Source organism: Zootoca vivipara, chromosome 12 (genome assembly GCF_965207765.1).
Source record: "Zootoca vivipara chromosome 12, rZooViv2.hap1.1, whole genome shotgun sequence".
NCBI lineage: Eukaryota > Metazoa > Chordata > Lepidosauria > Squamata > Lacertidae > Zootoca > Zootoca vivipara.
Window position 1 is genome coordinate 1,130,999 of NC_142595.1, and position 27,626 is coordinate 1,158,624.

Sequence of the window (27,626 nt, forward strand, 5' to 3'; positions counted from 1 at the left end):
TCAAGCTGGAAGGTGTGCAGAGGACAGCCAAGGTGATCCAAGGCCAAGCCTTCTGAGGAGCAGTTGATGGAGTTAGGGATGTTGAGCCTGCAAAGAGGAGACTGACTGCGAGGGGACAGGATGGCCAGACATACAGGAGGGGGGAGGGGAGAGGCCAGACATCCAGAGGGTGGAGTGAGCTTTTGTTTCTCCTGCTTCGCAGAGTAGGACCCAAACCAATGGATTCAAATGGTAAGAAAGGAAATTCTGATTAAACCTCATAAAGAACTTTCTGACGGCAAGAGCCGTTTGGCAGTGGAATGGACGCCCTGGGAAGGTGGTGGACTCTCCTTCACTGGAAGTATTCAAACAGAGGTTGGGTGCCCATCTGTCAAGGATGCCGTAGCTTTGATTCCTGCACGGCAGGGGGCTGGACTAGATGACCATCAGGGGTCCCTTCCAATTCCACAGTTCTATAATAATAAAAAGCCTCGACGAAAGTTTCTCTCCAGTTCGGCTGTTCCGGGGAGGGGGACCTCTAAGTGGGCGCGTCCCAGAAGACGGGAGAAGCTGCCCTTACCTAACATGGTGCTTGCCCTCTCTCAAAATGGCGGAGTTTGATTTTTTTTGCGGAGCAGACAACGCTAATAGGTCGCCCTCTCCAAACATGGCCGCCGATCTACGTCGGGGGCAACGGCGCCCTTAGTCACCATGGTGGTCGAAGGGAAGCGCGAGCGAAGCAGGGAGGGAGAGAGAATACCAGTTGCCGTCTTCCAAGATGGCCGCCGGAGTACGCGGAGACTGTGGGGCGCCCTCAGACATCATGGCGGCCAGCGCAACGTGTGTGTATCGGGGACGGGGCTGACACTTTTGCCCGCACTCAGCATGGCGCCCGCGGCTTCAAGGGAGCCGACGAGGGAAGGCGATTGTTGCCCTAAGCGATCCCCTCTCACGGCACCGCCTCCGAAGGCCGTTCCGCGAGGGGAGGGGGCCACGGTTCCCTCCTCCTCCTCCCGGGGCCTCCTTCCTGGCGGGCGGGCGGGCGCGGGGCCGGGCGGGTCGGCCTGGCGGGGGGCGAGGAAGGAGGAGGAGCGGTGGGGTGGGGGTGAAAGGTTAGGGGGAGCCCGAAAGCGGGGGGCTGACGAGGACCTCCCTCAGATTCCGAGAGGAGTGAGGGGCTTCGCTGGGCAGGAGGGTTGGGGGGTACTGGTGGGGTGGGGGAGGCAGCCCCAACCGTGGGGGGTGGAAAGGTGCTCCCACCCTGCATTGGGGGCAGCGGAGGGCATGACCTGAGAGGAGTGGGCTAGCCTGTGTAAAGGCGTTCTGCCCCCCCCCCGGGCCGTGACGTGGGGTGGGGGAGAAGGGCCCTTCGGCCCAGGATGAGCTCTTCGAGGGACGCCGACAGCAAGTTCCCTTTGCACGGCTTAGTCTGGAATAATGACTTCCAGAAGCTGGAAGAAGCATTAAAGAACAAGGTAAAAAAAGACGAATGGGGGGGGGCGCGGCATGTGGTGTTAGAGGGTATATCTGGGCTCTTAAGCCTTCCACAGGTGTTTGTGCGGATCCTGAGCAGTTGCACCTGTGGATCACCTTTGTGTCTTTTCTTTCTTCCCAAGAGCTTCAGTAGGATGTGCATGAGAACATCCCATGTATCCTCATGACAACCCTGTGAGGGAGGGAGACTAGGCTGAGAGAGGGCCAGCGAGAGGGCAAGTGGCCCCCAATCTCAAGTGGACTCACGTCTTCTTTGGAGCCACCGCTCTGTCTGTTGGCTCAGTGCTGGAGGGGCTCAAGAGGGGTTGGTGGACACATTCATTACGGCAGGGGGTGTACCCATGTTTTCAGTAGAGCAAAGCTTTTAGGGTGGTGGAGAACGGGGGTCCTACAGTGGACTCCTCCATATCCTAATTCATTCTTCTCCAACCTGGTGCCCTCCATCCCTTTTGGACTACCACTTGCTAGTTGGGGATGATGGGAGTTGTCCAAAACATCTGGTGGGCACCAGGATGGTGAAGACTGCACTAGTTATTTCTGGGCTTGCAGGTTTTCTAAAAGCCTTATAGCAATTACATACTATTTTTAGGTACTGCAGGTTGTTTCCTTTTTTTAAAAAATGTGGAGTTACGGGAAAGAGAAACCAGATTTGTCAGGCCAACCGGAGACCTGCGAAAAAGCAAGGGCAATTAAAACCTGCACAAAGTATGCTTTATTCTCAGGCTGTGCTGCTGAGGGCTCCTTAAATGAGTGGGAGGGGGAATGAATCTGATTTGGAAGAATTAATCCCTGTGATATACAAAATAAGAGCAGAGAGGCCAAATAGAAACTCTGCCTCTGTCCAGGTCTATAGGTAGATATATAAAAGGAAAAGGGATGAGAGAAGTCATCAACAGCTAAAGCTTCTTAGGAAAGAATGAGTTATGAGAAGGGGCAAAGGAAGTACAGTAGTAGGAGAATCTATTATGAATTTTTCTGCAGTGCAATGATGTGTTTGATGTCTAGGGCTCTGCAGCTGATACATTGAGGCAGAAGGAGTTTTCTAAAGGGAGCATCTTCCTTGTTTTTCTCTTTCACTTGGGCATCACAGCAGGAAGTGTTTTTTCCTGCATTTCCTCTAAGGAGCATTCATCCCCTGTGAGAGAGGCTGGGCTGAGTGACTGGTCCAAGGTCACCTGGTGAGCATCATGATGGGGGGGGGATTTAAACCCAGAGCTCTCTGGTTATGTTCCCCCTGCTCCATCTACTTTGCCGCCCGTTCTTTTCTTGCTATGCTGGCTGTTCTCCAAAGCAACTGTACAACAGCCTGGTTTTCTTAAGACAGCTGCTGGCTTCTAACTGAAGCTTACAGGTGGCCCACAAACAGTGTTGTTGGTGTCTGGGAAATGTTGGGAACTGTCCAAGTGGGGCTAAGAAGCAAGGCCACTAGGAGGATGAGCATGCTTGCTTGTTGCAGCTGAAACTAGCCTAGGTGGAAGGAGACCACAACAAGGGAAACCTGGGACTTTGCTAAGCTGAACCACTCTTTACTTTTGTTGGTAAAACAGAGAATTGCTGTTCTCCACCCCTCCAAAAAGCCTGATTTCTTTTTGGAGAAGTTGGCCAATTTGTTCACTTCCTTCTCTGCCCAGTCAGGGGAAGTGATTTCTGCACAGTGTTAGGCAGGGGGAGCTTCCCTCAGGCTTAGAGCTGAGTTGGGAATTTGCGGACTGCTGTGTCCAGATAGACCAATCTGCTCCATAACCCCTTAGGCCCATAATGCTAAACTTGGTTTTAAATATATCTGTTATTGCGGTTGTGGTTATTGTGTGTCTCCGTACACACACATACAGCCAAAACCTCAGGCCCCTTCCCCAAGGAACTTGCAATTGGCAGCAGGTGCCAATTGTCACTTAGAGATCCTGGTGTGTAGCTGAAATTCGGAATGGTAAGGAAAATATCACATACGGTCTTTCCTCCTTACAAGGACTAGCAGTCCTTTTACTGTGGAACTAAATTTCACTAAATTAATCAGGTGGGGTGATTCCCACAAAAGTGTGCATAGGGATTGTGCCTGAAACTGTGATTTAAAGAAGATTTGTTTATCAGTTAAGCTTAAATATTCTATGTATGGCCAGAACCAAACTCAGGATCCTTTGATATCTTCCCTGCAGCCTTATGCATGTTCACACAGGTTAGCCCATCTGCAGTCAGCAGGGATACAATTTTATTGCTGGTGAGGTTTTGGTGATCTGCAGATAGGTTGAATCTTAATTGCTAAATAATCCAAAAGGCAGGACATTAGCCAATGAAAAACCTGGTTATCTGTTGTTGGGCCTAACTTTACAACTTCAGTGTAACTTGTGTGTTTGTGTGTGTTGGCCCACATGGCCCTAAACTCACTATTGCCAACCTAGTGTCTCCAGAAAATTCAGACTACGGCTCCCATTAGCCCCAACCAGCACGAACTGATGTGTGGTGTGATGGGAACATGGCTGGCTGGGACCACTGGGTGTGGCAATCTAAAACATCTGGAGGGCATCAGGTTGGGGAAAGCTGCCCTAAGCAGTGCTGTGTACAGCACTGAGCACACAATAGAACTCCCACCAGCAGTACTGAAAATGATCATGTCCTTTCCTCTTTGCTTCACTGTTGATTTTTACTTTTGCCCCTTAGTTATAGATGCTCTTCTGTTTCAGATTTCTAAAGCTAGTAGTGAAAGACCTAGGTAAGGCGAGAGTGTGTGTTGCTGTTTGCATGCTAGTGATTCTTTCTCTGCCTTGTGTGGTTTGCATTTTGTAGTGGTCTGTCAAGAGCGCTCATTGTCGTGTGTGTGTGTGTGTGTGTGTGTGTGTGTGTGTGTGTCCCCGTCCCCCGAGTCGGGGTCCAATCCCAGTGACCATCTGTTTCCATAACATCGCCAGTCATTTTACAAAGTTTGCTTTGTAAAGGTTATTGCCTGGTATATGCATCAGCAGGCATTTTGCCATAGCATCCTCTCATAGCTGAATAGGATGACAGCAATTCCTGGTACAGAAAATCAGAGGCCAGATTCTTCTTTTCAGAGAGGGGGAAAAAGCTCACATCACCAGCTTTTGGGGGGGGCAAGAGAGGGAATAACACAGTGGGAGGACATAGACTTTGTACACAGAAGTCCCTCTCAGTCCCAGGCCTCTTAGGACATGCACACAAGAATGTGAGTGTCTGGAGTGCTGGAGAGCAAGTGCTGGAGAGAAGATGGCCTCACCCAATTGGACCAGCACTTGTGCAGGATAGGCCTCATCCTGCAGGATACCCAGTGGGAGAGGATCCTGCAGTGTTCTTCAGCCTTGGGTCCCCAGATGTTGTTGGACCACAACTCCTACCATCCCTGACCATAGGCTGTTGGCTGTGGGTGGTGGGTTTTGTCATTCAACAGCATGTGGAGACCCAGAGTTGAAGAACGCTGCTTACCTGTGGGTTGTTGGACTCCCACCTCCCAGCTGGCATAGCCAATCCATGGTCAAGGATGATGGGAGTTGGAGCCCAGCAATGGATACTTCACCCCTCCTGTAGGAGAAATCATGGGCTGGTGAAGAGGGGAGGCAAGACAGTGAGATAAAGTCCCAGCAGACTAGGCTTCCCCGTTCGCTCCCAAAGCCCACCCACAGACTCACAAAGAGCTGGGAAATTGTAAGTCAGAGCCTGGAGGAACTTGCTGACACAGTTCTTGTGGAGCTCCAGTTTGAAATAGGAAGGAGGAGCCTCTTCCCACAAGTGCTTTCATGATTATTGCAGGGGAGCTCCAGGCTCAGGGGTGGAGAGGGGTGGAGCTCTGCCCACCAAATGCCCCAGGTTCAGGGCTCAGCATCTCCAGCCAAATGATCTCGCCTAGGAAGGCTGGCTGCCATCTGGGAGAGCTGCCACCACTCTTGGGTAGACCAGCCTTCCCCAGCCTGTCACTTACCCAGATGCCTCCTGCCATTCTTGCTGTGGCTGATGAGAATTGCAGTCCAAAATGGCCCTAAGGCAGAGGGGAGTTGTATCCAGAATATCTTGAGAGCACGAGGTTGACGAAGGTTGCAGTAAACAATATTGTGTTGAAGGGACCAATTATCTGATTCAGTATGAGACTGCTGCTTGAGTTGGATGCTGGTGGAACCTACCAAGAGAAAAATGTTTTATGCTTAATTGCAAAACATTGAAGGAGGCAAAATCTGTCTGTTTCACAGACCGCTGGTGGGCTGCCCCACATGAGCTGCAGTTTGAGACCGGAATTTATCCCATGTCTCTACATAATTTCATTGCATAGGGTGTTTTACTTATCTCTATATAAAGGATGATCAGTTTGATTTCTCTTGGGATTGCTGTCTCATTTTAAGCTTGCCTGCCTATGTGTTGCCTGAAATAAGCAACACCAGCAGCGTTGAAGCTGTCAGCATAGACTCCATGAAACATGGTCAGCTTTCATGTTTAGTTTTGTACATCCTTGATGACTTGTGTTGACTATAGCAGATGCCTTAGAAGAGGTCTGCCTATTGGCTTTTTAGCAGGATGTGGACCAGCGGGATCCCCGTGGCCGGACCGCATTGCATCTTGCTGTTTCTTTGGGATACATCGAGTCTGTCAGAGTCCTCCTGCAGCATAAAGCAGATGTCACCAAAGAAAATGCACAGGGATGGACAGGTAAGGGGTTGCAGTAAGGCATGTTTGCTGCAAAAGGGAGAACAGAGGAAGAACGTCAGGTAGGGCCTAGATCAGGGTTGGGCAGAAGGTAAAGATGTTGGTCTACTAACTAGTCGATCACTCATTGATTTGGTGTTTTAAGGAACCACCGACTTGGATTCCTGGGCAAGAAATTCCAATTCCCACTTGTTTAAATAGGGCACCAACAACACAGTTCCCACCACCCTTTAAATTAGACTTTTGAAACAAATAATGCTTGAGTTAAGCAGGAGTGAACTTTTGTAGGGCAGGATTATGAGCTCCAGTTCAGTTCTGGTACTGAAAACAGCTTAGAGGCACTCTGCTCTGTCATTCCAGCGTCACGTCTTTTGCACGTGACTCTGTTTGGTAGATTTTGGGACTCTAGTAACAAAAGGAAAAGTAGATCTGACCAGGCTAAAACATGCCTATTCTAGGCCTACTGTATATTCCTGCATATAAGACTACTTTTTAACCCAGGAAAATCTTCTAAAAAGTCAGGGGTCGTCTTATACGCCGGGTCGTATTTCTTGTATGGTGAGTATATCCCAAACTCTATATTTTAACTGGAAAAGTTGGGAGTCGTCTTATACGCCCAGTCATAGATGTTTCTATGCTTTCAGCAGAAGGTGTAGGCAGGCCCTGGAGCTTCTGAGGGTGGCTTTTCAGGGAGCTAAGAAAGTTCCAGAAAAGCAGGAGTGAAAGTTCATGTTCTTGTTTGAACTGCATCACTAGTTGCAAGTATCCAGCATGACATGAATCCCTTTCCCTCTCCCTCAGCTTCCCTCTGTTTGTCTTTTCTCCAGTCTTGCATGAAGCTGTCAGCACAGGGGATCCTGAGATGGTCCACATGATCCTTCAACATAGGGATTACCACCAGACTTCCACCACTCTTGGTGGAGTCCCAGAATTGCTCCAAAAATTCAACGAGGTAAATGGAGAGGCGTGAATGATGTATCCTCTCGCTATTTAGCTTGCCGGTTCTTTTTAATTCCATAACCTTCATTTTAAAAGCTATAGACAGGCCTCAGCTCAGTTATAGACGAGAAATGTAAAATTTCTGAGAAAACCCTGGGGGGAAGTTATCCATTCTTTAGTTGAGCATGCTTGCAATAAGTGCATGCAGGGTTGAAACCTCAATGGTATGAGTGTTTTAGACTGCTGCTTAATGCAGATGGCTGAGAGACTGACTTCTGAGTAGATGTGCATAACATTGTGCTGAAAGTTTTGCAGTGAGGTGTTGCAGTCATTGGATGAACACAGTGAAAAGAACAGCAGGTGCCTTAATGCAACAGCAGTGGAGAACCTCTGGTCACTGGCCTTACTGGGCCCTCCCGTGGGCCAAGCCATACCCACCTGCTACGATATATGAGATCAGTTGTGGGTCTTATAAAGTCATGGCTGGTGAAAGCGCTTTGAAGCCTCACCTATTGGCTGATTGTTGAAGCTTCAAATTGCAGGGATCTTTGCAAGCCTCAAAGATCAGCCAGCGGTAAGAGCTTAAAGAGAACCTAGAACAGCCAACCACCTGCTGTTCATCTGTGTCTTGACCAAGTTCTCTTTATGAAACCACTTAATGACATGGCCACTTCTTCATCATGAGGCGCTGCAGGCTGCAAGTTCCATGCAATTTGTGCAATATTGTATTCATTTCATTTTAAAGTAAGACATTGGATTTCATAGGCCCTACCCCAGTCCGAATCACACAACCAACTGTGCTCTTTTCCCTCCTCCAACAGACACCAGATTTTTATGTGGAAATGAAATGGGAATTCACCAGTTGGGGTACGTTTGAATTAAACTTCCTTCTCTTTTCTTTGAGGCTGTGTATTTCCTTTTGTGTTCAGCTCACTCTTACTGGGACTTGCTTGCAATGGGACACTGGGTCTTGTTTTTAGTTATGTTGCACTATGTCTATGTGTCTGTCCTGCCAAAACTCCCTAAGAGCCCCCAAAGGGTCCGTGTTTAACCTGAGTACACATGCTAGATAGTGAACCACAAGAGATGAGAGCATCTTCCCTACAAGGAAAGGCTGTATCAGGGATGAGGAACCTGCTGCTCTGCAGACCCTGTTGGGCTACAGCTCCTATTCTCCTGGCTGCTGCTGGTGGGAGTTGGGAGTCCAGCAGCATCTGGAGGGACTGCAGGGTCCTCACCTGCCCGCCTACCCGCCTAATGCCACCAAGTTTAGGGAAAAGCATGATTGGAAAGGGGCCTGTCAGAGGTTTGTGAGTTCATGGGTGGTGCTGAGAGATTCTCCTCCCTTGTAATATTAGAACATGGGGTCGGGTCCTCCAATGAAACTGATAGGCAGGAGATCCTGGACTGAAAAGTCTTTGCAAAATGCAGATTTATTATTTGGAATTGGCTGCTGTAAGACAGCTAGCTACTGGGTTACATGCAGTGGTATAGTGGTAAATTTTGACATGCAGTAGCTCGTCATGGTGTTCCTGAAGCCTTGCTCTCCCAGTACATAGCTTAATGCCCTAATTATTAGGCTCAGCACAATGCGGGGCTTCCTAGGAGTCAGCTCCCACTGAACTTAGAGATGCTAGCTTCTGACTATAGGCTCAACTTGCAAAACACATTGAGCTTTAACGAGATATGTTCAAGCCAATAAAATATAGCCTCTTTAGTTTTTGAATTAGAAGTGCAAATAAAGAAGAGTCACTAATTCAATTGCTAACATGCAGCAGGAAACCCAGGAAGAAAGAAGTATCTGCCCGCTACTTTATTATTTCCCTCTCTTTCTGACTTGTGCATGTTAATCTGTTGCAAACAGACTCAAAAGCCTGATTATTGCCACATTCACTTGCCAGTTACTGTGGTGGTTTGGAGAAAAGCCCTGGAGCTGTGCTCCCCTGCATGCATTCCTCCTCTGTTGTTGCTGTTGTTGTTGTTGTTGTTGCTGCTGCTGCTGTTCTCCTTCTCCTTCTTCATTGAATTTATATACTGCCCTATACCCGGAGGTCTCAAGGCGGTTCACGGAATAAAATCAAAATATAGAACCACAAAATAGATAATCAAAATAAAAACAACCCATTGACACCCCCCCCCAAGAAACACTACACTAATGGATTAGACAAGTTCATGGAGGATGGGTCCATTGTGATAGCCTGCTAGGACAGCACCTTCTTGTGCTGCAGATGGGATTCCTGGGACTCTCCAGGAGGCCAGTCCTGGAAGCAGAAGGCCAGACTCTGTGGGCCACGGGTTTGACCTCACAGGGGACCTTGGGCATTTGTGTCTTCTTTTGCAAAAGGTGCTTTTCTTTTCTCTTTCTCCAACCACCAACAGTTCCGCTGGTTTCCAGAGTTTGCCCCAGCGATGTTTGCCGCATCTGGAAGAGCGGTGCAAAGCTGCGAGTTGACATCACACTGCTGGGATTTGAGAACATGAGCTGGGAACGAGGGAAGCGCAGTCTGATCTTCAGGGGGGAAGAAGGTAAGACAGGGCTTGCAGGGCCCTGGGGGGCAAGAGGTGGGGGGGGGGCATTTCCATCAGTCAGAGGCACGGCCAGCAGTGATCCCAGCAGTCTGTCAGAGGCAAAAAGTAAGGCTGCAATCCTAACAACCCCACTGAGTTCAATAGGGCTTACTCCTGAGTAAACAGAGTTAGGATTGTGCTGTGAGTTGTGCAGGAAGAGAGCCTCTCTACAGTGGGGCAGGTAGAGGTGGAGTACATGGCCTCCTTGATAATGTTTGGGGTTTTCTTTGCCAAGGCTAAGAGTGCAACATGCATTTCTGGACTGACACCCAGGTGGTGCCTCTTGCTCAGTAAAGCACAAAGGCCTAACTGAAAACCTTTGCCTTTGTTTGTTTACAAAGCCCAGGAAATGGTCTTTCCACTCCACTTGAAGAAGGACTCTGCAAAATTCAGAAGCAGTTTGCTCCATTAGTCACCTGACCTCATTAGGCCTTTACTATCCTTTGGGCACCCATTGTTGGCTATCACTGTCCTTGGTTATTGTTATTGGCCTACAGAGGAGTGAGCAGAAGGTACCTTGCAATGCTTCAGCTTTTTGGGGGGGAAATTATGCCAGATCCCTCACTGATGGGCAAGGTACGCTTTGTCCTAATTTGATGCAATTTGGTTCAGTGGTTATGGAGAAAGGCTGTGACCTCTGTCTGCGCAATGCCTACATTTTTATATACATAGATTTATTTGTTGCATTTTGTAAGGGTGTTGTTGTGGCTACTCTTGAGTAAAGATGCCCAAGTCTGCTCTGTCTTTAAGAGTTTTATTGTGCATAGTATTTACAGTGCAGAGATAGCAGAAAACATGACCTCTCAGTCACTCGCAGAATCCGGGAGTGGACATTTCCAGCTGTGGGACCAGCATAAGAGTTTGGGCACCCCGAAACGCCTCCTCCTGACCTTACGTTTGGTGGCACGCCTTAATTCGGGTGCCGGAAGGGGCTGCCTGTTCCCCTCCACCTCTTGGTCCAGGCGGCGCAAGGGCTCTCCAACATCGCTGAGCCCTGACACCCCCGTCCCGCTGACTTCCTGATTCCCCTCACCTGACCCACTGCTGCTGCTCTAACTGGGCAAAGTACTGGTCAGCAAGGGGGGGAGCTTCCCTGTAGGAAGGTCCCCTGACCCATTTATATGCCACCTTTTCCTCCAAGGAGCTTAAGGTGGTGTACATGATTCTCCCCTTCCTCATTTAATCCCCACAACAACCCTGTGAGGTAGATTAGTCTGAGAGGCAAGGAATGGCCCAAATTCACACAGAGAGCTTCATGGCTGAGAGGGAATTTGAACCCTGGCTTGTCCCAGGGCCTAGTCAGACACCCTAACCTCCATCTCACACTGGCTCTCTGCCAAAAAAAGACACACTCAAAGTGATGCACAGTTATATTATTTTGTTGAAAAAATAATCTAAAAGTATAAAGGAAAACATCGACCTTATGCCATTTTAAACCCAGCAATCAGTTTAAAAACCAGGCGCTGCCTTCACACTTGGGAGCAGCCTGCTCTGCCCCAATGGATATCAATCCTGATATCCCCACAAGGTAAGTGAGTGAGCAGGCCACACTTTGTCCCTAAAAGCTTGTCAGGTGGGCGAGGGAACTCACAGGAACTTCTCTGTCTCTTTTGGCCAGTTTTCAACTTTTTTGCTCTGCACCTGAACTCCTCAGTTGTGACTACTGAGCCCTCTGTCTGTTGCTGAGCCTGTCCTGTTACTTGCCCGAATAAAGATCACTCTCTTACTCCCAAGTAAGGGCCTATGTGTGCATGTGCTGGCCAGGAGCCCATAAAAGCGTCTTCCTCCTCTCTCCAGATACTGGGAACTGGGCAGAGCTGATTGAGGTGAACCACGATGAGAAGGTGGTTGCCACGGAGCGCTTTGAGATCACCCAGCAAATCAAGCGCCTGACCTTGGACTCCGTGACCCCGAAGACCAAGGAGGTGGAGAGGCGGCTCACCTCTCCCATCATCAGCACTTGCCTGGACACGAGGAACATTGCCTTTGAAAGGTGAGGAGGAGGAGGAGGAGGAGGCCAGAGCACTCAGGTTCTCCTTTGCCCTTTGGCAGCTGGAGGGAGGGAGGGACAGGCACTGGTCTTGCGGGACAAGGTTCAAGTTTGGGTCTCCAACAGCTGTTCCCCAAGCAGCCTTGCCCAGCCTGGTGCCCTCCAGACATTTTGAACTGCAATGGCACCACTGTAAGTAAGGCTGCCTGGTTGGCTACCCCTGCCCTAGATTTCACATAGCCCTGGCACAGAGTCTGGCACAGGGAGGGGAGGCATCCAGACCTCCCAACCCCTGTCTCTCCCCATATCCAAAGCCTTGGAGGAGGTGGAGTAAGCCTTCCCCTCTTCTTCTTTCTCTCTCTCTCTCTCTCTCTCTCTCTCTCGTTCTGCTAAGAAACTATGCCAAGGCCACCATGGAGTGGTAATGGGCTCCCCTAGGTGCATGGGGGTGGGGTGGGGGGCTGGTGGGAGTTTGAGTCCCTTCCTGGTTCTTTCCTTAAAGAGGTGGGTAGTGAATGTATCTATCTATCTATCTATCTATCTATCTATCTATCTATCTATCATCTGTCACATTTATATGCTGCTTTTTCTCCTAAGGCTCTCACAAGTCCATGGTTCTCCTCCATGTACATGCTACCTTAGCAAGCATCATGCAACACCTCCACCTGGCTAGTTAACACTAACAGTCAGTTCTTGAGTTACAAACCGAATGGTCCTTGCTGTTGCACTTCCAACAGCCAGTTTGTAAAGGCAGAAGCACAGATTCTTTGATAGCTTCCTGTCTCTTGCAGAAATACATCTGGCTTCTGGGTCTGGAAAACTGAGAAGAGCGAATTGGTGAGCGATTATGATGCAAAGGTCAGTTGTTACTCTTGTACTGATGTCCCTTTTCCCTGACAGCTAGGAGCCTTGCTCAGCATTTTAAGATTTCTCCAGGCATTGCCCACAAATCTCCCCCTTCCACAGAGCTTTAATTTGCAGCTATGAGGACTTGACACCTGATGAAAAGTGCATGCAGCCTGAAAACCTTTGCTTCTGATTCGGAAGAATGAGGTTCACAAGGCCTCAGATGGCCTGGGAAAAGCAAACAGCAAATAATGGGCTTCATTGTCTCACAGTGTAAGGATGTGCAACTATCTGACAAAAACATGGATTGGCAGTGTGCTCATGACAAACAAAAGACAGGGTGAATGAGCCTCTGGAACTCCCTGGGACCAGTTTCAGTGGCTTTAAGATAAAATGCCCATTGGCAGCTTTAGGCTACATTCCAGAGAAATGTAGCCTCTGTGTCAAGGGGCTCTAAGAAGATTGGACAAGTTCTCGAAGGAGAAGGCTATCAATGACGATGTTCAGTTGGAGGCAGTAAGTGCCTCTGAATGCCAGTTGCTGGAAGCCACAGGAGGGGAGGGAGGGAGGGGGCTCTTGTGCTTGTGTCCTGCCCTGTGGGCTTCCCCTTGAGGCACCTGGTTGGCCACTGTGAGAACAGGAGGCTGCACTGGATGGCCTGACCCAGCAGGGCTGTTATGCTCTTAGGTGGTTTTGATGATGGGATGTCTCTGAGAGGCATCAAGTGTTCCTCTTTCACTATGAAGTTCCGCTTGAGAACTTAATGAGAGGTGTTTTGGCCTGTTGCTTTCAAAGGACGCAGCGGGCCTTTGGTACGGCTGTGGAGGTTTTGCGTCAGGTTTTCCTTTCCCCCCCACCAGAATTACAGAAACTCCAAATAACACAGGCTAGCTGTACCCTCCAAAGAGTTTACTGTGCATATTATACCGTATATTGAGGTGTTGTTGTTGTTGTTAAAATTTCTATACTGTGGATCACAGGGCAGTTTACTATGTATATAAAAACACAAAAATGCATCACACAGTAGCAAACAAAAAGAATACTCCCCCTCAGAGTTTAACAGGCCACAGGTGGTTTAATAAGCCAAAGGCCATGGGGAAGAGAAATGCTTTATGTAAGGAAGGCACCAGGTGAGCTTGCCTGGGGAGAGCCTTCCACAAGAGGATCCCTAGTGAGATGTTTTAGCTGGCCAGCAGGTGGTGCTTTGGCACCTTTGTGTTGGGAACTGGGGTAGGATGAGTCCAGGTTGGGACCCTCCTTGCCAGTTACCCCATAGCCACTTCTATGGGGGCTTCCAGAACTAGCTGGGCTCTCTACATCTCTCTCTCCTCATTTCCCTCAAGGTCTATACGGCCAACAATGTGAATATTGTGACCAAGATCAGAACAGAGCACTTGACAGAAGAAGAGAAGAGGAGATACAAAGGTAATTTGGTCGTGTGGGAGGAGAGGGCCGAGGTTGAACACCCTCCAGCAGGCAAGGCATCTTTGATTCTGAGCCCAGACATTACGACCCAATTCCTTGGTGACAGCTTGGCCAAAATTCAGTCCCCTGCAAAATGAAATGTGTTCACAGGCATGCTGCTGTTGCTCTCTAATTCAGGAGGCTGAGAGGACTATGGGAAGAGCAGCTGGTCTGTTTGGAGGCTCTGTTTTAAGCAGGGCCTGCTGCTGTTTCATGCGGCTTTGGGGTGAGCTGGAAGTCAGAACAGCGTGGGTATCCTCTAAGGATATTTTGAGTTGTAAATGGTTTAGAAAAGGGCCACCCAAATGACTAAGAGGATGGAGCAATTCCCCTAGGACAGGCATCCCCAAACTGCGGCCCTCCAGATGTTTTGGCCTACAACTCCCATGATCCCTAGCTAACAGGACCAGTAGTCGGGGAAGATGGGAATTGTAGTCCAAAACATCTGGAGGGCCAAAGTTTGGGGATGCCTGCCCTAGGAGGAAAGACTGCAACATTTGGGACTTCTTAGCTTAGAGAAAAGGCGAGTCAAGAGTTTATAAAGTATGCATGGCATGCAGAAAGTGGATAGAGAAATTTATTTCTGCCTGTCTCCTAACACTAGAACTCGGGGACGTCAGTGATTCAGGATGGAAGATTCAGGACAGAGAAAAGAAAGTCCTCCTTCACACAGTGCATAGTTAAACTACGGAACTCCCTCCCACAGGAGGCACTGATGGTCACCTTGCATGGCTGTAAAAGAGGATTAGACAAATTCATGGAGGAGGAGAGGGTTGGAATGGCTACCAGCCACCATGTCTGTCTCAGCCTCCACAGTCGGAGGTCGCAGTGGTTCTCCATAGCAGTTGCTGGAAATCACAGGAGGGGAGAGGGCTCTTGTGCTCAAATCTTAGTGGCATCTGGTTGGCCCCTGTGACAACAGGATGCCTGACCAGGTGAGCCACTGTCCAGATCCAGCAGGCTCTTCGTATTTTCTTATATTCTTACCAGCCTCGCACAAATGGTGGAGGCAATCTGTTGCTGGCTGTTTTGAAGAATTGCAACTGTCAATTTTGCCCCTTACTTCCTGACATTTTATTTTGGATCCCTTAAGGCAGGCTTTGCCAACTTGGAGCCCTCCAGTTGTTTGGGGCTACAGCTTCCACCAGCCCCAGTCAGCATGCCTGTCAAATCCAAAAAGTGTGGAGGGCACCAGGTTGACAATGGCTGCGTTAAGACCCAATTCGCACCCAAGATTTATTGAGCTGCCAGCGCTGTCACAAGAAGTGGCTCTTCAGCTCAAGTCATGTGTTACAAAGTGACAGAATCATTTGTTACGGCGTCCATGAACTGTGTTAGATTCCATCACAAACCAGTTTATTGTGCATATTTAAGGCAGGGGGAGAGTCATTTCCCCGTGATTCTTGCACACTGGAAAGAATGTGGGATTCCTCTCCATTTTCCAGTCCTGCCCTCCAGGAGTAGATCCAGGAGATCCAATGGGGGCGCCTCCAGCTCTTGCATTGGGGCTGTGGGGAGAGTCCCTTTGGAAGGCCAGCCTTGTTCATGCTTCTCAGTGGGAAGGTTTTAGCATGACATGGGGGGCTGACCGAGATAACCCTGCTGTTGTGCTTCCTCCAGCTGACAGAAACCCCTTTGAATCCTTTTTGGGAACCATTGAGCATGAGTACGGGGCACAACAGGTGAGCAAAATGCATTTGGTGTTTTTTTTTAGTTTTTTATGGTTTTAAGTCTTTTACTGGAAAACTAACAGTACATTTGAAAATACATAAAGAAAAACAAAGGAAAATGAATAAAAGTAAAGGAGCAAAGTAGGGTTCATGCTGTGAATTTAATACAAAACAAATTTCTTATGAGAGAATTTTGTATTTCATGATGTCGTCCAGGAGAAGAGGTTTGTGCATCTGTGTTTGAAACATGAGGAGAAGTCCCACTAGGCAGCCTAGAAGTGTTCTAGATCCTTTACCCCCTCTGGACACATGAAGTTTGTGTCATTTTTTCTGCAACAGCCAAGGAACTCCTGTTTTTATACCACAGAGATAGGAGCAAAATGTATTTTGAGGCTGAACTCTTCAGCAAAAGAGGACTCCTCCTTTCTTATTTTCTCACTGTCCCAGGTTTCAACCTCCTGGTTCCTTAACTGGCTAGCATTAAAAAATGCAAGAATAAAACAGCACAGTATGTTGCTGATTTAAAAATAAATAATAAACATGGACTTAAAAGCAGGAGTTGGCCTGAGCTCCCTCCCAGCAGCTTGTGTTATTTTCTCACAGTTAGGCCAGGGGTGGAGAAAGGGATCCCAGCAACATACCAGCTCCTTAACTTTGATAGGTGGGCAGGACCACCTGTATGTCAATCAGCTGGTGTCATAATGACATCATTGTGTTAGGTGGTTAACGCCTGCCAAAGTTCAAAGGAGAAGCTTCATTTGAAGATGCTGATCAGCTGAGAGCCTGCCCTGCACTTGCAAGCGGAGGGCTTTGCATTGGAAGACCCCTTTGGGCCAAGCCATGTAGGGCAGAAGGCAGGCGTCTGGCAGGCCTCATTTGACCTCAAGGCTGGCGGTCCCCCCATGCCTGACTATTCAGAGTAAGCAAGGGGACCGTCCGCCCAAGATGTTCTGCCTTCGACTCCTCAAAATATAAATTTGTATAAATGTAAAGCAAATAAATGTTGGAAGTCCTCTGGTGAAAGGTCAGCACTTTATTTCATTTATATTCCACCTTTCTTCCATGGTTCTCCTCATTTTCTCCTCACAACAGCCCTGTGAGGTAGGTGAAGCTGAGGATGAGTGACTGGTCTGAGGATTTGAACCCTGGTCTCCCGAGTCCTAGTCCAACACGAGCCACTGCACACCCACTGACTGTCTTCCTTCAGATACCGTCACGTTTTCCTGTACCAATCCTGCCCTCTGTTTTTGCCTGACAAGCCAACTCACTTTGAGGCCAAATCCCCCCCCTCTCTCCCTCTGAGCAGCTGACCTGCTGAGTTGGGAAGCCTTGGCCACTGCAGCTGACCTCCTGGGCTTCTGTTTTGGGGACACCATTGGCTTTTGGGGCAACCTGGGCAGATAGCCAAGAGTTCCTGCCACCTGGATGTTCAATGCCAGGCCTTGCTGGTCACCCACCTTGTGCTCTTCTCTTTCCCCCAGGACCTCACAACAGAATACGCCACAACCAACAACCCTACAGCCATCACTCCTGAGGAATATTTCAACCCTCAGTTTGACCTGAAAGACAGAGACATCGGGAGACCCAAAGAAGTGACCATCCGGACTCAGAAGTAAAGCTACTACCCTGTTGAACGTCCTGTTATCTTTGATTCAGTTACCCCTCCCTTTCTCTTGCACCCCAGCTTGCAAATCCTGCACTCTATTTCTCTCTGGAGGAACAGATGCTCCCCACAGAAGTCAGGCCCACTCACTGCTGGACCATGAGTTGCTGCTGGAGCAGCCTCACAGCACTTGATTGGAGCCTGCGCTGACCCCCAGCACCCAGTCAGTGAGAGAGCCCTTCACAGCATGGTCCACAGGAACCTGGGAGTCAGAGAAGTGTTCCAGGGTAACTCAAGCCACAGCACCTTTTATTTGATAAATCCTCCACCGACTGCAGCTTGGTCATCTCTGACTGGAGACCATGAGCATACGGGCAAGATCCACAATTCCTGCCTAGGTGTAGTTTTCACAGACAGAGCAGCCCAAGTGCTTAGTGGGTATCACTTCAGACTTGCATGTGCAGGACTCACATGGCTGGATGCTCTTCCATAAAACTGATGCACTCTGCAGGGGGGCCTCCGTTAGAAGCCCAACATCTTGCTTGCTTTTTGTAAGGATGTCATTTCCCCCGGTGCAGAAGCATTAGTGATGCTTGCTTTTGTCAAGGCTTGAGTCAAGAGGGTGGCTTGGCATTTCCCCCTCTTTGAGATGAGCTTAAGAGATGCATATCCAGGAACCTGGGTGGGAGAGATTCTGGTTCGATCCATCCAGTCTCTATGCCAGCCTTCCTAATCCTGGTGCAGTGACTGTGCTGATGAACACCAGGGTTGCAGATGGGGCTCTCACCCATCAACACAAGGCGTAATCCTTCTGGAAGGCTCTTAGCACAAGCGCCACCTGAACGTGAGTGGCAGCTCTGCCCTGCCCCTGGTTTGCTATGGTGGGGCTTGTGCAGGAGGCACTGGGTGAATTTTGCCCACTGCTGTCCCTCTAGTGGAGCAGAGTGTCTTCACACGCACACACTTTCTGTCAAGAGCCCAGGCTGCCATCTTGATAACACAGCACGCAAGTCATAATTAGTTTGAAGATTTATTGCAAAACAATTAGCCTTGGATGTCTAACCAAACGTCCGTGGCTTATGAATCAGTTGACCCTTCTGAAGAATGCTTCCTGGTTCTGCAGAATATCCTGAACCTATGACCCTTACGCTTCCAGGTTTGCTTCCTGTCTAATACCTTTCCCATACGGCAACTCCTTGGGCTCAGATTATTAATTGCCTCCTCTTCTGGTGAGGAAATGCTATGCCGCCTGCTTTCCAAGTCTGCTTGCGTGTCTTGAGCAAGCTGACTTCTCACCTTCCCACTCTCTGCTAGCTCCTTATCAACATTCCATTCTGTGTCAGAGAAAGGGGTGGAGGACTTTGGACTAACTCATGCTGTATTTCTCTACTTGGGGCAGATGTGTTCATGACACCATCCTCTCCCCTATGATTCTCCTCCTCCTCCTCCTCTTGTTCCCCCTCCTTCCAAGGGTCGCTGCAAAGACCTTCCCACCAGTCACTCTCTTCCACTTTCCCTTCCTCTTGAGGGTTTCCCTCTGTTTTGAGCCCCCACTCTGCCTCGCTCTCTTCTTCTTCTTCCACCCCCTCCTCCTCCTCCCTCTTGGTTTGAGTTTGTTGGGGTACCAGCAGTGAAACCCAGGAATCGTTGCAAGTCTTTCTTGGTTCTGGGTTCCTCCCACGTCACCACGGGGCGCCCCCTGGGGCTTTGGATGGACGGATGAAGCTGCGTGCCAAATTCTCCTCCATAAATTCCTTTCATACTGCCAACTCCACCTCTGTCAGGGAGTACAGCTGGCTGTTGGGTAGCTGAGCCCCCGACAAGCTGATTTTGCAGTCATAAGGCCTATTGGGGGGGGGGGGTTTAGTCTGTCCGCTTCTTTCTCACAAAACACATCTCTATAAGCCTTGTATGGGGAGGGCAATTGTCCTTCCCCCGTGAGGGGCCCTAAGGCCTCTGCACCTCTAATCTCTGCTGAATCTGGCACTCTAGCCCCTAGACAGCAATAGGCTGACACGGAAGTTCTGGATCTCTGCCTCCACACGATCACAGGATCATGCCAGGATAGCCACACCATTTCCAGTACTACAGGGTGGGTGGCTAACCTTGTGATGCAACGATATTGTCTCTTGGTGGCCCAACAACTCGAGGCCTATTGGCATTGTGGCGTCTGAGATGCGCCCCAACAACAAGAGAGGGGGTGGAGGACTGCTTACTGACTCATGCTGTATTTCTCTACTTGGGGCAGATGTGTTCATGACACTTTCATCTCTGGCAGGTTTAAAGCCAACTTGTGGATGTCTGAACAGTTTCCCCTCTCCCTTGTGGAGCAGGTCACCCCCATTGTGGACCTGATGGCCAGAACTAGTGCACATTTTGCTCGACTCAAAGACTTCATCACTTTGGACTTTCCTCCTGGATTTCCAGTTAAAATCGGTATGGCCCTTTTTGTGTTGGGGGTTCCCTCTTCCTGCCCTCCACCCTGCCACCACATTCAAGAAATCAACCCCCTCTCCCCTTGAATGGTGCTTCGTGTCTTGGGACACCTTCAAAGCAAACTCTGGTGATGAGGATAACTGGTGACCTTGCTCAACCTCTCCTGTCCCTCTTCCCTTCCCCCAAACTGCAGAGATCCCATTGTTCCACATCCTGAATGCTCGCATTACTTTTGGGAATGTGAACGGCTGCAGTACAGCAGAAGAGGCGTCTCCCCAGGCTTCAGAGGGGGCACAGCAGCCGTCTGGTGAGAGAGCTGCTCCAGGGTTTGAGGGAGGAACTCAAGTAAGAGGAACCCTTTGCTTTCCAGATTGGGATGCTCCTCTGGAGACTCTATGGCAGTCAGATTTAAGTGGACAAAATGTGTGGACCTCTTGGCTCCTGGTTGCGCCTTCACACAGGCTGAATTATGCAAGATATCTCCTTCATTTTTATATATTTAAAACCCACTTTTCACCTGAGATCATCTCCCAAAGCATTGTGCAGCAAAGGGATAGATAGGGCCATCTTCCCCAATGTGTTGTCCTCTAGGTGTTTCTGGAACCCGCGCTATGTTCACTGCACAGCAAATTAAAATGCTCAACACAATAACGCATCCTTCACAAACTGGTTGCAAACTCCACCTTCCATCAGCCTCAGCCAATATGGCCAGCAGTCAGAGATGGCAAGAGTCCAGCAACATCTGGAGAGCTACCATGTTGCGGAAGTCTGTGATTTCTCATGGGGTGTACCACTGGATAGACCAGTTAGTGGCCCTATTATTTGATTCTGCACTGCTGTTGAATGGAGCAGTGGACAACATTGTATGTCCACCTGGTTGCCATGATAGAGGTGAAAAGGTGTTCCCTGCTTTGCTTTCCCTATTTTTTGTTCAAGATATGTCCAGAGCCCTGGAGCTTTGCATACTGATGGTGCCTTGCTCCCAAACTCCTAATGGCCATTCCCAAGAGCTTCATATAGATACTGGATAGCAGTGAAGACTAAATAGTGCTCTGTGGAGCGCCACAGCGCAGGTGCCAAGGAGTTGAAGAGCACTCCTCCAGTGTTTTTGCACCTTCTGCAGTCATCCATTCCCCTTGATATCCATCCCACAGAGGCTATCCAGGAAGATGCCGCAGTCAGCGGTATTAAAGGTCACTGAGCGATCCACACAGGCCATCCACCAGGGCAACCAAGGCTGATTCCATCAGAGCCTGTGGCATGTTAGTCCATATCCTTTTAATGGGGGACACCCAGGACTGACCCTGGGGCATCCTTTGTGTCAAGCAGGTGCTCCGCCTGAGCTGTGAGCCCACCATCAGAGTCTTCACCCTTGGGCTAAACCATTTTTCACCCTAAGAGAGTAATACATCCTTAAACCAGCAAGCCAGATGTAATAATCCTGCTACACCTCTGCTTTCTGCTTTATGGGGTCTCTGCCAATCCCTGGGATTAATGCTTGGTGTCCTTCCCCCCCCCCCCCCACATGGCTACTCCAGCCTCCACCTTTGTGGTCGACCAGTCCGTCTTTGAGATCCCTAAATCCTACCACATTCAGGATGATGGCAGGAATGTCCGGGTGCAGGACGAAGACAACGAGATCATGCAGTTTGCTATCCAGCAGAGCCTGATGGAGTCTGGCCAGAACAGAGTGAGCCCCTCTTGCTCAGGGATCTTTCCCCATTCCCTTACCCCACACCCCTGGCCAACTTCTAATGAGCTTGGGCGGCCTTGCTGAGCTTTGCCCCTGCTCTTTTCTCACGCTGCAGAAGGGGCCACCTGAGGAGGCGGAGTTGGGACAGCAGCATAATGGGAGGATTCTTGTGCCATTGAAATAATCAGAGCACAGGGAAGGCCAGGGGATCTGGCAAATGGGATCTTCAGACAATGCATCTGAACCATGTTCCCCAACCTCCAAGGAAGGAGAGTCCACCACTTTCTGAGGGAGTCTGTTGCGTCCTGGGAATGCAACAATGCATGTCAAAAAGAACTCAAGAAGCTGCTTTATACCGAGGCCCCTGGTTTTTGTCTCTACTGGAGATGGAGAACCTGTGGGCCTCTAGATGCTGCAGGACCACCACTCCCATTGACCATGCTAGCAGTGGATGATGGGACCTGGCGTTCAACAGTATCTGGTGGGCCACTGGCCTACACTGACTGGCAGCAGCTCTGCAGGGTTTCAGTCAGGTCTCCTGTCTGCGGTGTCAGGGATCGAACCCAGAACCCTCTGCATGCCAAATATGTCCTCTGCCACTAAGCAGAGGGCAGCATTAGATCTCCATTTTGGGCAACCACTGGAGACTTAAGGAAAAACACAACAAAACCATTGAGGCTTTCATGTCTAATGTTGCTACTTTTAAGGATTGTTTAGCTTCTGAATTAACATGCTAGTTTAATGCTAGTGTTTTACTATTATGGCATCTTGCTGTGTTTCGGTTTTTAGATTGGATTGTTCTGAGTTTTTTAAGTCACTTTAATGCCTCCAATAGAAAAATGGGTTAGAAAAGATATCAATGGTATTAAACCCCTAGCACCAGCCCAGCACTACATGATGTGTGAATGTCTGTCTCAAATTGTCACTGGTATTAACTGCTCTGGTGTCTTTCTCAGGAGACTTTGGAACCGGACTTGAATGGGGTTGTCTCTTACTCACAGGACCTCAACCTTCAGTATCAAAGGTAATGTTCCTTCTTGCTAAACATGAGGAGTTACTCATTGCCAGGTGCTAGGAAGCGGAGCCCCATCCTGGGTTCACTGTAGAGCAGGGAGGAGGAACCGGAGGAATCTGCTATTAAACTCCAGCTCCCATCATCCCTGACCACTAGTTGTCCTTTTTTAAAAAAAAATTATTGATTTTATATTATAAAGAAAACAAACATACAAAAGAAAAAAATACATAACATATTTTCCACTGACTTCCGTCCACCCTCCCAGAGCCCTCTCCTCCCACCAGAGGGACCCCCGAAAGGTAGGCAGCCGGCAGTGTTTCATTTTATGGTTGAATTTCTCCCCACCCCTCCCTCCCCTCCCCGGAACCCCCCCCCCCTGCCACCGAGAGGCTCCAAGAGAGGGAACGAAGGGGGTGGCATCCATCCAACCAATTATCCAAACAAAAGAAAAAGAAACCAAGAGAAAAAAGGAGGGGGAGCAAAAAGAAAAGGACCCCCCTAAAAAGGAAAAAGATAAGAAAAAAGAAAAAAAGGAAAAAATGAAACTAAAAAGGAAAAAGAAGAAAAAATGAAAAAACAAAACAAAACAAAAAAAACATCATTGTTACTTATATTTCTATAATCATTGTCATTGTGTGGACCTCCCCAACCTCCCCCCTACCCTGATTTCCATTTTCAATTCTTATTTAGCAGTATTCTTATTCTTATTCCCGTTCTATTTCCACAAAAAAAAAGAAAAATTGACCTTATATTATAAAAACTATCCCAATTTTTAAATCCTCTTTAATCAAACTAAATTAATATTTCCGAATCTTTTCATAATCAAATCTACTCATTACTTTTTTTTTGACCTGCCTATTTTTTATCCTCCAAAGAACCTCTTTATTATTCTTACTTTCACAAATTTTTAAATATCGTGATTTTCCCCTCCCCACCCCGGTCACGGCCTTTCCCTTCCAGTCCAGTAAGTTCCAAAGTCGTCAGTCCAGTTATCAGTCCTTTTTGTCTGTCCTAAATAGTTAAATATTCAATCTTCCTTCAACCCACCCCCTTCCTAACCTGTTTCAAAATCCAAACCCCTCTGTCTCCCCCTCCCCAGTCTTCTTTTCTTCTTTGCTGTCCATTTTTCTCATGGGTGTTCTGTCTCTCCTGTAACTCTTGCATTGCTGACTCCTGTGATCCATCTTTATTCTTTTGATTTTCCTTTTTCCCATCACTCAGTTCATACGACCATTCTTCATCTTGTGCCCTTTTTTCAGTTAAAACCTCTTCCTGTAATTCTTGTGTTCTTTCTTTAAACAAGTCCTCTTTTTGCAAATCTTGCTCCTTTTCATTTGGCAAGTCCCGTTCTCTGAGCTCCTGTAGGTCTTGGTTTATTTCCAGCAGTTGTTGCTGAGTCTTATACGTCTCTATTCTGAATTCCCATAAGAGTCTTATCACTTTGTCCTTGAACGCAGATGTGTGGTCTTTTGTTGCCATTTTTCCAGCTTGCTGAGGATGGAGCGAGGCTTGAGAACTAGCAGATGGTTACAAAAGACATATATTGTCACAAGACCAAACTGGAAACTGTATATAATCCGTAATATGTAACTTCAACTTTAAAATTATTTCAGACAGTCAATCAAAGAGTTTTTAAGTATCAAATCCTTTTTAACATCCATCTTCACAATCAGCTTACTGTCCTCTCCGGGGTGCCGATTTCAGGGTAGAGAGAAGCTCTCCCTTTCTTGAAATGCAGGGAATATCAGCCTTGAAATAAATCTCGCCCCTTTACCCTGCCTCCGGAGGTAATTCTTTAAAATAGTCTCTGAAGGAGTTCAAATAGTATACTGCTTTTCGCCGGCACTGGTCTCCCTTTTTATTACACTGCTTCTTAAATCAATCAGTGGGAGAAGGTGGCCTCCGTTTTTTTCCCTTACTCCCGTTTACCAAATTGTAATCCAATATCGTAATATTTTCAAGCTTTACTCACGGGTTCCAATTCTCCGAAACAATAAATTTTGAAGAATCTGCCGCTCACCACCACCGGCTCGAAGCTTCACTTCGCTGAGGTAACGCTGGTCTCCAAAATGGCCCCCGCGACTGCAACCCTTTCTCTCCGGGGCTCTTATTAGAGCTCACCAGAGGATCGGGGAATCGCTAAAAAATGGGGCACCGCTGGAGCTTTGTTTCCAGAACTCTCTATCTGGAACTCTTTTGGGGCGCTGCGGCGCTTTGGCAGCCTTCCCCCCCCCCCACTCAACAAAGCCGGGCTGTCTCGGCACTCGAGACAAACCCCGCCGGCCAGATCGGGCGACAAACCTTCAGTATCAAAGGTAATGTTCCTTCTTGCTAAACATGAGGAGTTACTCATTGCCAGGTGCTAGGAAGCGGAGCCCCATCCTGGGTTCACTGTAGAGCAGGGAGGAGGAACCGGAGGAATCTGCTATTAAACTCCAGCTCCCATCATCCCTGACCACTAGTTGTCCTGACTGGATCTGATGGGAGTTGGATTCCCAGCAACAGCTGGAGGGCTCCAGGTGTTCCCCAGCCCTGGCTTAGAGCATCTGTTGCTGGTGACGGGGAGTATCTCACGCTCACTTGCCTGGCCTTCACATGCAGGACCTCCCATCTTCCAGGGGTTTCTGGTGGGGAGAGGGTTGGAATACGGGGAAAGTGCAGGAGTAGAGCAGGGCTGCTAAGGGCTTTTCACCAACTCTGCTGCAGCTGCTCATAGCAGGGGTGGGTGGCCCTTTGGAAGTTGGGGGCCACATTCCCTTGTGGGAAGGTGATCAGAGGCCACATATCAACAACTGAGTGGACCCAAAGCAAGAAGTGGTGTGTGGGGCAGCCCTGGCTCATTCATCCACCCCTCTCTCTCTCTCACTCACTTTCACTTTCTCTCTCTCTCATTCACCTTCATCTGCCCATCATTAGTTGATTCTCCCCCTTTCCAGGCCTTGGAGGGGCCACATCAAAGGAGGGGGCATTATGCTCTTCATTCAGGCTGAGCCTGTCGCCACTCCTTTTCTGTGTCGCTTCTGCAGCATCTTCTGCCTGGCTGACTCTTCTGTTTGTGGGTGGGAGACTTTTATGAACATCAGAAGCGCCTGCTGGATCAAGCCAAGGGGGCCCATCTAGTCCGGTATCCTGTCCTCAGGGTGGCCAACCAGATGCCTATGGGAAACCAGCAAGCAGGACCTGAATCAAAGAGCAAAGTGAATCAAAGTGTTTCCCTCCATCTCTCTTCCTCTCTCTCCCCCCCCCCCAGGGCTTTGCAGAAAAGCTTTTTGGCTAACGGCAAGGCTGCAGCCCCTCTGCAGGAATCTTCCAGTTTCGATCGGGACCTGCGCCTGGCCATGGAGCTTTCCGTTCGTGAGCAGCAGGACCTGGAGCGGCGTTGGGAGGAGGAGGAGGAGGCAGAGCTGCAGCGAGCTCTCCAGCGCTCCCTCCTTGACAAATAGGCAGGCAGGCAGGCGGCAGCTCCTGCAACCCTCTCTCTCTCTCAAAGCAAAAGGAAGAGCCTAATCCTTTCTCATTGCTGAGAAGCACACAGGTTCAGCTGCCCAGGGCTGGCTGCACCTTGCGCCAGGCTACAAATGTCCTTTGTGGGGACAATTTGCGGCAGATCTACAGGAGCCATCCCCACCTCTCAAGCTTCATTCTCCTTTTGTGTGCTCTGAACTTTGGACTTAAAAGACGAACTCCTTGGGCTGCCTTCAACTTTTTTCTGGCCTGTGTCCAGCACTGCAGGGAACTTGCCCTGTTTGAGGAAGGTCTGTGTGAGCATCATCTCATTGCCGGTCAAAGATGCAGCAAGTTCTTCAGGTTGTCTTTGAATCCAGCGAACAGCAGCCACTGTCTGTTGGGGACAGTGCCATGAGCATCCTTACCTTAACCTAGCCCCCTCCAGGTGTGGGGAAGGATGCTCTAGGCAGAAGGCTCCATTTCCTTTCACCCTTTAACGCTATCTCAACCCCAGCTGTTTCCTTCTCCAGTGGGGACAAGACCGCCTGTCCCACACAGGTGCTTTATAAGGGTCTTTGTGTGTATAGGAGTGCTCGGGGGTTTTTTAAAAAAAGGAAAAAAAGGAATTGAGGGAAACTTGGCTCAGGACCCAATTCCCTATAGTAAAAGGGAGAAAGGGACTGCTGTAAAGCAGGTTCTCTTGACCAAAAGGGAAAGTCGTGTTGCCTCCTTATTTGTTGTTTAGTCGTTTAGTCGTGTCTGACTCTTCATGACCCTATGGACCAACCAGAGCACGCCAGGCACTCCTGTCTTGCACTGCCTCCCGCAGTTTGGTCAAACTCATGTTCATAGCTTCGAGAACACTGTCCAACCATCTTGTCCTCTGTCGTCCCCTTCTCCTAGTGCCCTCCATCTTTCCCAACATCAGGGTCTTTTCCAAGGATTCTTCTCTTCTCATGAGGTGGCCAAAGTATTGGAGCCTCAGCCTCCTTATAGTGCATATTATCTCCCTTTCTTCTAGAAAGTGCATTTTTGTCTGTTTTAAGATTAGTACAGTTCTTAAAGCAGGTGTCATGGGGAATAGGAGCAGCATAGGAGTAAATTTTGCCTGCGCTTCTGTTGCCTGCAGACCCTGTGGCCTTGGCTAGCAATAAGCACAGGGGCTGGGGCTGAGGGGGTCAGTGTGAGGCAGCAGTGCTACCACCTCCTCCTCTCCAGAGGCACAGAGGGGCTGGGTAGCAAGTGAAGAGGTGAGCTGACTCCGCCTCCTTCAAACTTTGTTTCAGAAACTGGCAGGAGGGAAGCAAATGTGAAGCCACCCCACAGGAAATCCCTTGGAGCAGCAGCCTTTGCCAAGGCAGTGCCTTCCAACTATTTGGCAGTACAACTCCGGGGGGGGTAGGGGGGCTAGCCAGCAGAGCTGTGGGATGCTTTGGATAATGGGAGGGGTCATCCAAAACATTTGGAGGGCACAGGCTGGGGAAGGCTGCCTTGTGTTGGTTGGCAGACACATCCCTGGGCTTTCAGGTGCCTCAGACCAGCTGCAGGGCTAATCTTTGCTCAGCTTCCGGGGGGGGGGCAGCCCCTCCAAATGTACCAGTTGCAAGTTTTGCCTGACTTTATTTAATCGTCACTCTTAACTGAATCTGTCTCAAGGCCCTGAAGGGAAGGGAATCTCTCTAAACCATTCCAGGGGAAAGGTAGTTGCAATTTCTGGGTGTGCTATGCAGGGCGAGCTTGGGGGGGGGGGGTTTGGACAACTCTGGGATTGACGACTTAACCAGGCCAGAAGTATGCAGCTAAGTTTCACATGAAAATAAAAGGAATCCTTTTGAAGAGGG

The 27,626-nt window shown here is 49.0% G+C and overlaps 1 protein-coding gene across 8 annotated transcripts; it reads left to right on the forward strand.

Annotated features, from left to right (window-relative positions):
• Positions 1 to 715: 715 nt before the first annotated feature.
• ANKRD13A (ankyrin repeat domain 13A) lies at positions 716 to 27,626 on the forward strand. Of its 8 annotated transcripts, none has more exons than XM_088655766.1 (16): positions 716 to 821; positions 4,152 to 4,180; positions 5,982 to 6,117; positions 6,942 to 7,066; positions 7,875 to 7,920; positions 9,433 to 9,579; positions 11,419 to 11,614; positions 12,403 to 12,469; positions 13,801 to 13,882; positions 15,542 to 15,603; positions 17,073 to 17,203; positions 19,473 to 19,630; positions 19,824 to 19,937; positions 21,169 to 21,320; positions 22,280 to 22,347; positions 25,589 to 27,626. In XM_088655766.1, the coding sequence occupies exons 4-16, from the start codon at positions 6,977 to 6,979 to the stop codon at positions 25,779 to 25,781; spliced, it is 1,506 nt and encodes a 501-aa protein (XP_088511892.1). In that variant the 5' UTR covers positions 716 to 821; positions 4,152 to 4,180; positions 5,982 to 6,117; positions 6,942 to 6,976; the 3' UTR covers positions 25,782 to 27,626. The 8 variants fall into 8 exon arrangements, with proteins under 8 accessions (XP_088511892.1, XP_088511887.1, XP_088511888.1 ...); XM_088655764.1 differs by lacking the exon at positions 716 to 821 and adding an exon at positions 1,101 to 1,454; XM_088655765.1 differs by lacking the exon at positions 716 to 821 and adding an exon at positions 2,569 to 2,651.

Bases quoted from the DNA above. Each gene is read 5' to 3' on its own strand.
- ANKRD13A (XM_088655761.1), top strand. From the start codon at position 1,359: ATGAGCTCTTCGAGGGACGCCGACAGCAAGTTCCCTTTGCACGGCTTA. The intron at 1,455-5,981 runs GTAAAAAAAGAC...TTGGCTTTTTAG, and splicing joins AAGAAGCATTAAAGAACAAG to CAGGATGTGGACCAGCGGGA. The intron at 13,883-15,541 runs GTAATTTGGTCG...TGCTTCCTCCAG, and splicing joins AGAGAAGAGGAGATACAAAG to CTGACAGAAACCCCTTTGAA.